At 45.1% G+C, this 14,806-nt stretch overlaps 2 protein-coding genes across 2 annotated transcripts in view; both read left to right on the top strand.

The window, feature by feature from the left end:
• Nucleotides 1-1,636, top strand: part of LOC138352596 (repetitive organellar protein-like) — a 63,101-nt gene extending 61,465 nt beyond the window's left edge. Inside the window, exons 9-11 of the mRNA XM_069305086.1 lie at nucleotides 319-473; nucleotides 844-1,174; nucleotides 1,434-1,636. Coding sequence (XP_069161187.1) covers nucleotides 319-473; nucleotides 844-1,174; nucleotides 1,434-1,636 — 689 coding nt within the window. The remainder of the gene's footprint in view (nucleotides 1-318; nucleotides 474-843; nucleotides 1,175-1,433) is intronic.
• Nucleotides 1,637-1,738: 102 nt separating this feature from the next.
• LOC138352597 (nicotinamide phosphoribosyltransferase-like) overlaps nucleotides 1,739-14,806 on the top strand; it is a 174,184-nt gene continuing 161,116 nt past the window's right edge. The window contains exon 1 of the mRNA XM_069305087.1: nucleotides 1,739-1,936. Within this exon, the coding sequence (XP_069161188.1) occupies nucleotides 1,739-1,936 (198 nt within the window). The remainder of the gene's footprint in view (nucleotides 1,937-14,806) is intronic.

Consider the following 14,806-nt stretch of genomic DNA (forward strand, 5'->3'; position numbering starts at 1 on the left):
CACACATGCAGGGTAGTGCTGAGGTGGTGTGCACGAGTCTCATCCTACTTGATGAAGCTATCGATGGTGAGACCCAGGTGAGAGCTAACGCAGTGGGAGAGACCCCAGTGAGAGACAACTTGCAGCTAAAGACCCCTGTGGGTGACGTCACTGAGAATGATGTCACTAGAATCACGCATGCTGCGAGAGAAAACGGCCCTTTAAATAGTTCATTGGGGTGGGGGGGATTCTACAGGGAAGAATCTCTGCCCAAAAGGTCCTTGTGGACGTCGCCAGCTCAAAGAGTAGGTATTACAGGCTCGCAATTATTCACCTTAGAGGAATACCGTAACCAGGTTAGGGAGTTGGGATTCGAAGGGAATAATGTAGCAGAGCAAGCTATGAAACTCTGGACTGATCAGCAGAACAGAGAAAATATACTCTGGACTGATCAGCAGAACAGAGAGAGTACTGAACGCATAGCTCTCATGCAGGTATAAGTGAGGCAGGATGACCAGCAAGTGGTCGTTCAACAGAGACTAACGTTGAACAAGTTAAGATTGTCAAACTACCCAAACTAGCTAACTTTGATGAATGGGGCGACTCGATGGATGCATACATCAAGCGTTTCGAAGGTCACGCCCCAGATTGCGCGTGGGAAAGATCAAAGTGGGCACTCACTCTTAGTGCGTTGCTAAAGGGTAGGGCACTATCTACAATAGTCTGGGTCCGCACCAGCGCAGAGATTACGAGGCATTGACAACAGGGCTGCTGAACGGTTTTGGCATCACTGCAGACCGGATGCTAGAGAATTTCCGTAGGGCTCAATTGCAAAAAGGGGAGACATATGTGCTACTGTTACAGTGGTTAGAATTGAGTCTAAACCGTTACTGTGAACTCATGGAGACTACTCCTGGGTGCATGGAGTTCTTTCAACTGATAATTCGCGAGCAGTTTTTAGAAGCACGCGAATCGTCTCTGTGCATCAAGCTCAAAGAGCAGGAAGTTGTGTCAAATCTGTCTATGGCCAAGCAAGCTGATCTGTGGGCTGGGGCCAGGAGACAGGTGAAAAGGGTGAAGCTGCACGAGAAGCATCATGCTACAGGTACTGGCGAGGGAGCTAAGCCTAAGACTGGCGTGTCAGGGGAGCAGGGAAACTCCTCCAACAAACACGTGTACAAGTGTTACACCTGTGGTAAGCCAGGTCATCGTGCAGCTGATTGCAAGGCAAAACCGACTAGGTTACATAGCAGGTGTGAGCTCAAGTGGTAAGAAACATCCCAACATTGGAAAGGATCCACTAGCTTGGACCCTTAAGGTGGTGGACGGAAATGTTAATGGAAAATCCGCGAAAATCTTCCGTGACAAAGGCGCCACTACCCACATGGTAAGAAAAAGCGTTGTAAAGCCAGGATCTGAGACAGGTAGATACATCTATGTCAAATTTCCAAAAGGCTATGCTAAAGAGATGGCGGAGGTGTATGTGTGGGTCGACACACCTTACATCAAAGGAAAAATTCGTGCCGTTCAACAGGAACGTGCTGTATATGGACTTTTATTGGGGAATGTCCCGGGAGTCTCTGATTGCCCAAGTCCACCCTCAAAGAAAACGGGGGAGAGTGCGGAAGCTGACACAGCTGGGTGCAGCCGCCCTTAGTCAGCTGGTGCCACGGGTGACACGCCCGGGGGTGACGTCACAGGGAGTGACCACACCCTCACCCAGCTGAAGAATAAGGGAGAGAAAGCAAGCTGTGAAGAAATGGAGAGAGAATCAAAACCCCTGGTTGAAGCAACAGCAACTCCATTAACAGGTAACTCGCTCGTGGCACTTGTCACCACGAGGTCAGAGAGCAACAAGCTGACTCGCCCAGAAAAACCTTGGAAATTACGAGACCTTCAGGGAGTGTCTGCGAAGGTGAAAAAAATAAAAGAACACAAGTTCAATGTAGGGGACAAGGTACTTTTGTTACTTCCCACCAGCAGGAAGGAAGTTACTTCTCTTGCTGCAGTGGAAGGGCCCATTCACGGTAGTGGAGTGCTCGCACTCGTTAAACTACGTGCTCGACGTCGATGGTGCCAGGAAGAATTACCACGTCAACATGCTCAAACATTATGAAGACCCACCTGTCGATGAATACACAAAGCCGAAGAAGCATGTAAGACATAAGAACAAGAGAGGACCACGGGGCCCGACATCGACCGGGCCCCGTGGTCCTCTCCTGTAGTAGCCTGGTGGTCCTGTAGCCACCAGGCAGCCCTGTAGTGTGAGTGTAGCCACCAGGCAGCCCTGTAGTGTGAGTGTAGCCATCAGACAGCCATGTAGTGTGAGTGTAGGCACCAGGCAGCCCTGTAATGTGAATGTATCCACAGGCAGCCATGTAGTGTGATTGTAACAACCAGGCAGCCATGTAGTGTGATTGTAGCCGCCAGTCAGCCATGTAGTGTGAGTGTACCCACTAGGCAGCCATGTAATGTGAGTGTAATCACCAAGCAGCCATGTAGTGTGAGTGTAGCCACCAGGCAGCCTTGTAGTGTTAGTGTAGCCACCAGGCAACCATGTAGTGTGAATGTAGCCGCCAGTCAGCCATGTAGTGTGAGTGTAGCCACTAGGCAGCCCTATCGTGTTAGTAGAGCCACTAGGCAGCCATGTACTTTGAGTGTAACCAGCAGGCAGCAATATAGTGTGGGTGTAGCCACTGGGGAGCCATGTAACGTGCGTGTAACCACCAGGCAGTTATGTGGTGTGAATGTAACCATCAAGGAGCCATGTAGTGTTAGTGTAGCCACCAGGCAACCATGTAGTGTGAATGTAGCCACCAGGAAGCCATGTAGTGTGCGTGTAGCAACGAGGCAGCCATGTAGTGTGAGTGCAGGAAATAGGCAGCCACGTAGTGTGCGTGTAGAAACCAGGCAGCCCTTTAGCAGGAGTGTAGCCACCAAGCAGCTATGTAGTGTGCGTGTAACCACCAAGCAGCCACGTAGTGTGAGTGTAACCACCAAGCAGCCACGTAGTGTGAGTGTAACCACCAAGCAGCCACGTAGTGTGAGTGTATCCTCCAGATAGCCAAGTAGTGTGAGTGTAGCTACCAGGCAGCCCTGTAGTGTGCGTGTAGCCACCAGGCAGCCACGTAGTATGAGTGTAGCCACCAGTCAGCTCTGAAGTGTGAGTGTAGCCACCAGGCAGCCCTGTAGTGTGAGGGTAGGCACCAGACAGCCCTGAAGTGTGCGAGTGTAGCCACCAGGAAGCCCTGTAGTGTGAGTGCAGCCACCAGGAAGCCCTGTAGTGTGACTGTAGCGATCGGGCAGCCTTTTAGTGTGAGTGTAGCCACTAGGCAGCCATGTAGTGCGAGTGTAGGCTCCAGGCAGCCCTGTAATGTTAGTGTAGCTACTAGGCAGCCATGTAGTGTGAATGTAGAAACGAGGCAGCCATGTAGTGTGATTGTAGCCTCCAGTCAGCCATGTAGTGTGAGTGTAGTTACCGGGCAGCAATGTAGTGTGAATGTAACCACTTGGCAGCTCAGTAGTGTGAGTGTAGCCACCAAGCAGCAATGTATTGTGACGGTAACCACCAAGCAGCTATGTAGTGTGAGTGTAGCCACCAGGCAGCTATGTAGTGTGCGTGTAACCACCAAGCAGCTATGTAGTGTGAGTGTAGCCACCAGGCAGCCATGTAGTGTGAGTGTAGCCACCAGGCAGCTATGTAGTGTGAGTGTAGCCACCAGGCAGCTATGTAGTGTGCGTGTAACCACCAAGCAGCTATGTAGTGTGAGTGTAGCCACCAGGCAGCTATGTAGTGTGAGTGTAGCCACCAGGCAGCTATGTAGTGTGCGTGTAACCACCAAGCAGCTATGTAGTGTGAGTGTAGCCACCAGGCAGCCATGTAGTGTGAGTGTAGCCACCAGGCAGCTATGTAGTGTGAGTGTAGCCACCAGGCAGCTATGTAGTGTGCGTGTAACCACCAAGCAGCTATGTAGTGTGAGTGTAGCCACCAGGCAGCTATGTAGTGTGAGTGTAGCCACCAGGCAGCTATGTAGTGTGCGTGTAACCACCAAGCAGCTATGTAGTGTGAGTGTAGCCACCAGGCAGCCATGTAACGTGAGTGTAGCTTTTATGCAGCCCTGTAGTGAGATTTTAGCCATCAGGGAAATCTGTAGTTTGAGTTTTGTAACCAGGAAACAATGTAGTGTGAGTGTAGCAACCATACAGTCATGTAGTATGAGTAAGGACACAAGGCAGCCATGTAGTGTGAGTGATAGCTACCTGGTAGCCCTTTAGTGTGATTGTAGCCACCAGTCAGCCATGTAGTGTGAGTATAGAAACCAGGCAGCCCTGTAATGTGTGTGTAGGTACCAGGCAGTCTTGTGGTGTGAATTTAGCCACCAGGAAAGCCTGTAGTGTGAATGTAGCCACGAGGCTGCACTATACACCTGTTGTACACCTGTTATACACCTCTGACTAATGTTCTTTGTATGCATATATTTTATGAAAACAGTATTATTAATATTATTATTTGTATGATACTTCTGAGAAAATCGGTAGGAAAGATGAGGAGGATTCGAACCTGCACACTGGGTAAGCCTAAGCACACACCTTATACGCCTAAGACCAATTTACCACGACATGCTAAAAACAATACAACCTTTGAGTTTTGTATTGAAACACTTTGAGATTTGTATGTCGATGTTAAACTCACGATGTTAAACAACAGAGGTTTATTGCTTTTGCCTTCAGCCGGTCGTTTTAAGGGAGCCGGGATCACAAGCCCAGCGGACAGCACGCTGGGCTTGTGATCCTGTGGTCCAGGGTTCGATCCCGGGCGCCGGCGAGAAACAATGGGCAGAGTTTCTTTCACCCTATGCCCCTGTTACCTAGCAGTAAAATAGGTACCTGGGTGTTAGTCAGCTGTCACGGGCTGCTTCCTGGGGGTGGAGGCCTGGTCGAGGATCGGGCCGCGGGGACACTAAAGCCCCGAAATCATCTCAAGATAACCCTTATGTTCTTTTACTGAAATACTGCGGACCCAGATGAACCAGGTTGTGATTCATACGTCAGGCTGCGAGCAGCCGCGTCCAACAGCCTAAAGTATGAATCACCAGTCCAGCAACGAGGAGGCCTGGTCGAGGACCGGACCGCATTGACGTTGAGCCTCGAAATCATCACAAGGTAACCGCAATGCAACCCTTTCCATTGTGTGTAATGTCATGCATAAAGACTGGTAAATGTCATTAACTAACCATTAATGATGTCATCTTAATTAACTCCGTCAGATGAGATGAGGCCAACTATCCATTTTGTATAAATTCTAGTTTGTGTTGCAGAAAAATATGCGTGCTCAGGAGCGTTCACCTCTTCCCATGAGTTGTGGTTGGGGGAACTGGGGCCCTTGAAACTATATGAAAACCCTCCACCTCCCGAAGTTGCCAGGAGTTGAAGGGAACAAAATAAAAAAAAATTGCCAGTGCAGGCGATTGATCACATGCCCGTGTAGGACTAACTATCCTGTGTGATGGGGTCACATATATTCATCATAAACTATGTAACACAAATGCCATCAACTATGACAGGGAAATGTAATAGCAAACCAAAAACTCTCGCTAAAACATGACAGCAGCATTTGGCAGTGTGGAGGCCACACATCGGTGCTGAGTTGGTCATTCAGTACACTGGGAGCCACGGAGGAGGATGGCTGCGGGACCTGTTGATAATGTTATCCTTCTGGCTGACTGTTATAAGGTATGTGGAGACCTCTAACACAAAATGTTGACTTTAATTTTTGTATTAACTAAGGATATTGATCATATCTGCAAAACAGTTGGGTTCGTTCTCGACTCACAATCGGCATTCCTGGGTTCGAATCCCGCGGGGGACAGAAAAGTTTACTTTTTACCTAATGCTTTTGATCACCTCGCAGTAAAAGGTACCCCGGAGTTAGGCAGTTGATGTGGGGTTCCATTCTAGGGAAGGTCAGTAGTCAGTTAATCAATCGACTTTTATAGGTAAAGTGTGAGCGGGAAGTGGGGAGAGATGTAAGAGTAGTCTGGAGAAAAAGCTTCATCGTAGAGAGAGGAGAGCCAGGGCTTAACCTTGAAGCAGCAGGGCCAGGTTGTTTTAACGGATCTGTAGCAGAACCACTCGCACCACACAAAGATCCAGGGAAGGGGGCCAGGTGGGCCAAGCTCCAGAGAAGGGGCCATGAAGGTCAAGCTTCAGGGTAGTGGGGCCAGGAAGGCAAAGCTCCAGGGAAGTGCGGCCAGGAGGGCCAAGCTCCAGGTGAAGGGGGGCCAAGAGGGCCAAGCAGCAGCCAGGATTCCTTGCCTAATGTTCCACTACTGCTACACAATCTCGTATGGAGAGCAATATAGTCATATGAAGGCCCGATTGGCCTAATAGGACGAGTTCTCCTAAAATTATATATTTTTCTAAAAAAAAATCTTATTATAAATATAAATATTGTTTTTATATAAAGGATAAAGCTATCCATTATATTATAATGGATAACTGTAATATATATAGGATTTTTTTTAATAGGAGTTAAAACTAACGTATAAATATGACCAAACCTATCTTAACCTAACCTAACCTATCATACGTAACCTAACCTAACCTATCAAACCTAACCTAACCTAATCTATCCTAACCTAACCGATCAAACCTAACCTATCAAACCTAACCTATCAAACCTAACCTAACCTATCAAACCTAGCCTAACCTATCAAAGCTAACCTAACCTCTCCAAACCTAACCAATCCTATCCTATCCTATTCTAACCTAACCTAACATAACTAAGTCTGTAAAAACAACATCACGCTTTTAATTGCTATTATTACATTATGTTCTTAACATAATGTAATAATAGCAATTAAAAAACCTTAGAAATATGGTTTTTAAATAACGAAAATCACTGCCTTGTAGGGAAATCGGGTCTTGCCTATTATCCCAAGTAGCGTTCTGGCAACTACGTACGACATACTTTATATATGTAAAACTGAAAGGGTAAGATTAATGATTCTCACACGAATCTTCTCAATATTTCTTACGTTTTTCTTCACTGTCTAGGGAAGTTGAAAAATTAACTCTCCAAAGTTACTTTTTATACTTTATTATAGTCTGGCGCTATGGAGATGCGGTATGCAAGGTACACTTTACATTTTCAAAGACAATTTTACCGTGTTTAACATTGGATTATATACTTTTTGAGTAAAGTGGTGGATGAATGCCATAACAAGGGGGTATTAAGAATATATCAATGACTAAATGGATCAATGGGTATCAATGAATAAATTAATCAATGGGTATTAGTAGGGTCATCAGCTGCTGTGTCTGCGTTTGGCTCTGGGTCTTGAAGTGGATGGAAAGTAATTATGTGTTTATAACGTAGTTATAACGTATCGTAGGTGTATCACCACAGATACCACCACCAAACGAGTTGTTGCTAATTATGACTAAAACTTAAAGTTACTTAAAACTACTTAATGCTGGCACCACCTTCGTCTTTGCTGAACATAAGTACTTTAAAGTGACCGGCGACGAAGGATACCAGTCACGGGAGAGTAAAATGAGCGAGTTAAGGATACTACCGGGGGGGGGGGGGGAGAACACAGTCGACTTCTACTATTCACTGGCAACTCTCTGTGAATGAATAACAGGTACGAATGGATAAACCAGATGGACTGTTTAGTATAATATATAATTTTTTAGTTAAGATCAATAAAAAATCCTAATCTATCTTCCCAATCAAGGCAATAGAATGATCAACACTTGTGATGCTGATATACTTGTCCCTTTATGGACAAAGGAAACTCCTTTCATCAGTCCGCAAGGGACATGCATCTACAAATAGACGAAGTAGCAATGGGCTTCCCCTTAGGCCGGCCACACACGTGCAGTTTTAACTGACAGTTATAACTGTTCAGTTAAAACTGCACGTGTATGGGTATCTCAGTTGCTCATTTCGTCAGTTCAACAGAACTGTACAGTTAAACTGCGACAAATGCAGTGTTCCATATTTTTAACTGAAAGGAGTAACTGAACTGAGCGTGTGTGGGGGATTCGTAACTGTACAGTTCTCAACTTCTCATTTCTACAGGTGGTAGCAGTGCAGTTTGAGATGGCACGTAAACAAAACCAAGTGATTGTTGAATTCATTGAACTCTATCGATGTGAACCTTGCCTGTGGCAAGTTAAAAGTTACTGCTTACGCTTCTTAGTTTTCTTTTTTCTATTTGCTTGTAGCATTACAAAGAATACACCAAGAGCGGCAAGATCGTACTCCTCGGAATCCATGGTAAAACTGAGAGATTGAACTGTGTGTGTGTGTGCATTTCATTTTTAACTGACGTCAGTTTGAACTGTGACAGTTATAACTGAACAGTCATAACTGTCAGTTAAAACTGCACGTGTGTGGCCGGCCTTAGGAGTGTTATTTGCTAATTTTCATATGGGAACCATCGAAGACAGTCTTCAGTAGCAGACAAAAACCAATTGTATACTGCCGTTATGTAGATGACATTTTCGTCATAGTAAAAGACTTAAACGAACTAATTGATCTAAAAAGCCATCTGGAGAGAGAGTCAGTACTCCGATTTACACATGAAAATAGTGAAAAAACAGTCTGCCATTCTTGGATGTACTAATAACAAAAACAGGAACCTCTTTAAGCACCAGCGTATATACTAAGCCTACCAACATAAGATTATGCCTAAACGGTAAAAGTGAGTGCCCCAAAGATACAAAGCTAGTGTTCCCAATGCTTATATTCGTCGAGTGCATGCCCACTGCTCCGAATGGAGCAACGTGAGTAGAGAGTTTGAAAGATTAACTCAGGTACAATGAACATTGGTGAACAATGGATATAGCAACACGGAAATGAACGCTGCTGTAAGAAGACACCTGGACCGATGGTACAATCCTGAACCTAGAACAGAAACCACAACACCTCTAATAAAATTATATTACAAATCAACTATGCTCAGTGAATATAAAAAAGAAGTTCATACGAGAAGAAGTCCTTATCAAAAACAGCCCGAAGCCGACGGAGAACCCTTTCCAGCAGCCAAATGTTGAACACATGTAAACCTACCCCCCATATAGTCTGTATATAAAAACCTGCTCAGATGTGAATGGAACGTTGTGTGAAAATTTCAAAGCAATCGGTGAAGAACTTTCAGAGATTAGCGATTTTAAACAAACGATCATATACATTTTTATTTATATACTAGCTATACCCGGCCATGCATTGGTGAGCCACAGCAACCTTCCCGTGTCTCCCAGTCCTCCCCCGTCCCTCATCCCCCTCAAGCATTCCTCACTCCTCCGTCCTCTCGACCTCCCAACCATTCCCCACTCCCCCGTCCCCTCTTCTTCCCAACCATTTATCACTCCTGTGAGATTTTTTTCTACGCCTACCTCCCTTAGGAGGTGGACTACAAGTTTAAAGGCTGCTCACGGCAGTTAAGCATGAGTCCAATAAAAAAAGGAAAAGCGGGAGCAAACCGCCAGGCCTCCACCACCAAGGGTGAAAACCTGTCCACAATAGGCCGCTGGCTCCTCCTAGTTAAACAGGACGTTAAAACTAATAAAGGGTAACCGACGGGTTCTCACAATCAAATATTTATATTTGATGTGGCGCTATGAATTGGAATTCGAATTCCCAAGAACAGCCGTCATATCAAGATCACATCAACATTTAATAATATGCAGAAACATGTGTGGAATAATATGGTTGAAGGGTTGACATCAAAGACCGTTTTCTATAACATAACAATTTATTAATAACAAGAGACTAACTACTACATTACCGAGTTTACGTTACGTTAATGTCCATTCAGTGGCACGATAACAAACAGCTAAAAAGCAACCCTTGCTGTGCGGCTGCATACTGAACTAACCTGAACACAGGTGTGCCCACTGATGACGCAATATTGCAAATCAAAGAAAAATATCACAGACTAAGTTACTCCACAGCGAATGGTTACGTTATTGTCCATCCAGTGGCAATTGCAACACAGCTATTCAACAGCCCCTCGAGAAATGACAGCAGGCTCCATCCTGCTGACACTTCGGGCTGACAAGTGGACTAACTGAACAATGATGCCCACTGAAGACGCAAGCATGCAATCAATAGTGTCACGGTTTCCCTGACAGCTTACTCTAATCACAAGCTTAAGGGTCCTCCCGCCCCCCAGGAGAGACCCACGTAACTAGGCGGGTAGTCCAACAGTGACTCCCCCTATCACAACCCAGTGTGAACACTCTTTGCAACTCCCTACAAGAAGTTGCACTGTAAACAGTAAACAAAGACAGGCAAGGCGGGATTCTGGGACACAGCTCCACAAATCCCTAGATTACTCTACTCTCGTCACCAGACGACAACCAAAAGAAATTGCCTTAATCAATACATTGATTATGTGATTAATTACGTTAATTGACTGATCGCAGCAGTCAGCAACAAAGTACTACGGTAATCACAAACAATTGTCTCTCATAGACAACAACATGATGATACTCTACGTTAATCATTAACACTTGTCTCTCTTGTTAACAATAACTCAAACTTATATTACATCACACTTGACTCGTTGCAAGTATTCAGTGAGTAATTCTTAATTAAGGTCAAACGGACCACTAATTACATCCCAATTGAGTTACGTTAACTAAGCCTACCCTAACTTGGTAGCTTCTCAACAGTCTGTGTCAAAAAATTACTAGTGAGTGTTAATTACCCTAATTAACTCCGAGCAATTAATTAACTGTCACCAGGACCGATAATTAATCATCCATATATACGTCTCACTCCGCACTGCCTAAGCAGGTCTCATCAAACACTGTGAATTCACGGGAAAGGAGTTAATTACCCCTAATTTAACATGAGTGCAATTAATCCACTGTCCTCAGACAGGATATGATTAATACAACGATTTATGCTAGCTCCATGACCTCGCTTTACCGAGTCATCTGAGCCCTCCAGACGTTAATTACTCCCCTAATTAACATGAGCCACTAATTGCTATACCCCCGAAAGGTAATTAGTCCCGAGCAAATACCGTTAACACAAATACTGACAGATCCTCTCCCACTACGTGAATTCATGATGAGAAGGCTAATTATATAATTAGCTAGAGTGGTCAATTAGTTGTCACATGGACAATTAATTGCTCCCGAGACGTATCTCTCTCAAGCTCAACGCTGTTTTCTGTCATAACAGCCCTCACTCACTCAACAATAAGTGTGCACCCCTTATCCAGTTAATTCCCCAATTATTAACTCACTGAATCCTTAAGTCCTCAACACAACTTAAAGAAACAAAGTAACCCCAGTGTTACATAGGTCACACTACAATGGCATGCAACAGCACAAATGCACTGCCCACATACAGTTGCGGCTACTGCAACTCGTTAATTACTGTGCCCACACAATAATGACACACTGTTGTGCAACAACAAGAGTATACCAATATTACTGCCCCCCTTATCTTGCAACCGTTGCAAAGGACTACTGTGAACACACACTTACCTCAGCAAGGCAATTAACCAATCAACTGCCTGCTCTCATTAAGTACTGTGAATTTCTCCTGAATAATCCGAGAGGTCCCTTAAACCATCATCACAGCTCCCAGGGCAGCAATATCGTATAAACTGATAACAACACTGCACAAACCTGCAACATAATGATGCCGTCAGCATACCCCACATGCTAATGACATCATTAGGCAATCAGTCAGCAATCACATCTACTGACTCACCACACAGTACATAAAACATGCAAATGAACATATAGAAATGGCATTCACATAATCAATGAAAATTATATCATCAGGTAAATGTAACTAACTACAAAGACCTCAGGGTACCCACTGCAGGGTACCAGGGTACCCACTACCAGGGTATCCCTGCAACATAATGATTATAATTATTCATGCTGGTACTCCATCGCACTAATCCAGTCTGACCGATTATATAGAATCGACAACTGGATCATTTATATGGTAAATCTCTACACTGACCGGTTACATACTTGTGTCTGTCTACACACTTATATATATATATATATATATATATATATATATATATATATATATATATATATATATATATATATATATATATATATATATATATATATATATATATATATATTATTAAATATGACCGAAAAAGTAAGATTAATAATTCTAACACGAATTTTCTCAATCTTTCGTACATTTCTTTTCACTGTTGGAGGTAAATCAAAAATCAATTCTCCAAAATTCATTTTTATTTCTAGTCTGACGCGACACGAGCGCGTTTCGTAAAACTTATTACATTTTCAAAGACTTTAGTTTACAAATACACAACTGAATAGAACTTACGCATCTCCGATTTTATATCTACATTTGAGTGAGGTGGATGGGGTGAGGTGGCATTCATAGGTATTAATTTCATCAACACAAGACAGAACAAGAGGTGGTATTAATAGGGTATTAATTTCATCAACACAAGACAGAACACGAAACAATGGGTATTGAATAGAAGTGTTTGTAGAAAGCCTATTGGTCCATATTTCTTGATGCTTCTATATTGGAGCGGAGTCTTGAGGTGGGTAGAATATAGCTGTGCATTAATTGGCTGTTGATTGCTGGTGTTGACTTCTTGATGTGTAGTGCCTTGCAAACGTCAAGCCGCCTGCTATCGCTGTATCTATCGATGATTTCTGTGTTGTTTACTAGGATTTCTCTGGCGATGGTTTGGTTGTAGGAAGAGATTATATGTTCCTTAATGGAGCCCTGTTGCTTATGCATCGTTAAACGCCTAGAAAGAGATGTTGTTGTCTTGCCTATATACTGGGTTTTTTGGAGCTTACAGTCCCCAAGAGGGCATTTGAAGGCATAGACGACGTTAGTCTCTTTTAAAGCGTTCTGTTTTGTGTCTGGAGAGTTTCTCATGAGTTGGCTGGCCGTTTTTCTGGTTTTATAGTAAATCGTCAGTTGTATCCTCTGATTTTTGTCTGTAGGGATAACGTTTCTATTAACAATATCTTTCAGGACCCTTTCCTCCGTTTTATGAGCTGTGGAAAAGAAGTTCCTGTAAAATAGTCCTTTCTTTTAGTTTAATAGTAGTTTCTTTTCCACAGCTCATAAAACGGAGGAAAGGGTCCTGAAAGATATTGTTAATAGAAACGTTATCCCTACAGACAAAAATCAGAGGATACAACTGACGATTTACTATAAAACCAGAAAAACGGCCAGCCTACTCATGAGAAACTCTCCAGTCACAAAACAGAACGCTTTAAAAGAGACTAACGTCGTCTATGCCTTCAAATGCCCTCTTGGGGACTGTAAGCTCCAAAAAACCCAGTATATAGGCAAGACAACAACATCTCTTTCTAGGCGTTTAACGATGCATAAGCAACAGGGCTCCATTAAGGAACATATAATCTCTTCCCACAACCAAACCATCGCCAGAGAAATCCTAGTAAACAACACAGAAATCATTGATAGATACAGCGATAGCAGGCGGCTTGACGTTTGCGAGGCATGTGGCCACCGCGTGGCCCACAGCGCCCCTCCTGAGCTGAGAGGGGGGGGGGGGTAGCCGCGGGTGGCCTGGGGTAGTCGGCGCGTGGGCAGGCGGGGTGGCCGGGCCAAGCGGGCGGGCGGGTGGCCTGGGTGGCCTGGGGGTGGCCCCCGGGCATACACACGTGGATGAGGAATGACCAACAATCCCATCAAACCAGAGCCTGCCTTGCTCTACACTGGGGTGACAATGGCCGGCGGCATCCCCACACTGACTCCGCCTGGCGGAATTCAAAGTCCAACAGGGGCCTGTAATCTCACCACAATTACTCTAGGAGGCCCTGCCCGTATTCCGCCAATTGTCCATCAACACTACACAGGTTATTTGAACCACCTGTTACACCATGAGGCTCTGCCAGCTGCTTCGTGGGTGCCCACTGTCTCTGAGGCTATTTTACTGGTCCTTCCGTACCTCATCGGCCCCAGATTTCACGAAAATTGAGCCTAGACACAACCCGGGATGGCAGGAGTGCCATCCCTGCTGGACAACACGGTAACGTCCGTGATTAACGGGGGTGGAGGGGGGAGATTCCCCCCTCCACCCAGCTACGTCCTCGTCCACCTGCTACCCAGCTCAAACTGACGATTTCGCAGGCTAAGGAAACTCAAAATGCCCATACGTCCCCCCCTACTTTGTCTTGACCAATCAGCAGGAAGCCGGCACACCACCATGGTGCCGCTTCCAATCACAGCTGTTCGCGCCCAAAACACAGCTCGGAGCAGAGGGCCTAACCCAATCTCAGGCCTCACTCACCCTCAGGCGTCCTGTGACGTCACAAGGAGGGGGAGGCCTAAAGACAGTCGCGCACTGTCTCACATGGTGGGGTGGGGGGGGGGGGCAACGTTCACCCCTCTGTCCCTCCTCCCTGTAAAACCGTTGGGAGAGTCAAGTACCTCCCTACACCACTTCACTCTCAACTCCCATCCTATTTCACAGAACAGGAAAATTTCTGTAATTCTCTCTACAGAGCAATCACAGACTCCTAGCCCGTCCCAAACGACAGTCCTTAACATAAGCTTTCATTCAACACCCCACAAGTATATGTTAGTTTGAAAGCTTCAGTTTCTAGACTCCTTAGAGCGACTAGCCTAATCTAGCAACTAGGAAAACTAGCTGAGGGAATCTAGATTCCCTCACAACTCCCTTGTCCCATTTTCTTCCCCATCGTGCAACAGGTACTCTGAGAGAGAACTCTTATGAACATCAGAGGCCCGAGACTGTTCAACACGCTTCCACTACACATAAGGAGCATAACTGGCAGACCCCTCACAGTGTTC

This window comes from Procambarus clarkii, chromosome 54 (genome assembly GCF_040958095.1).
Source record: "Procambarus clarkii isolate CNS0578487 chromosome 54, FALCON_Pclarkii_2.0, whole genome shotgun sequence".
NCBI lineage: Eukaryota > Metazoa > Arthropoda > Malacostraca > Decapoda > Cambaridae > Procambarus > Procambarus clarkii.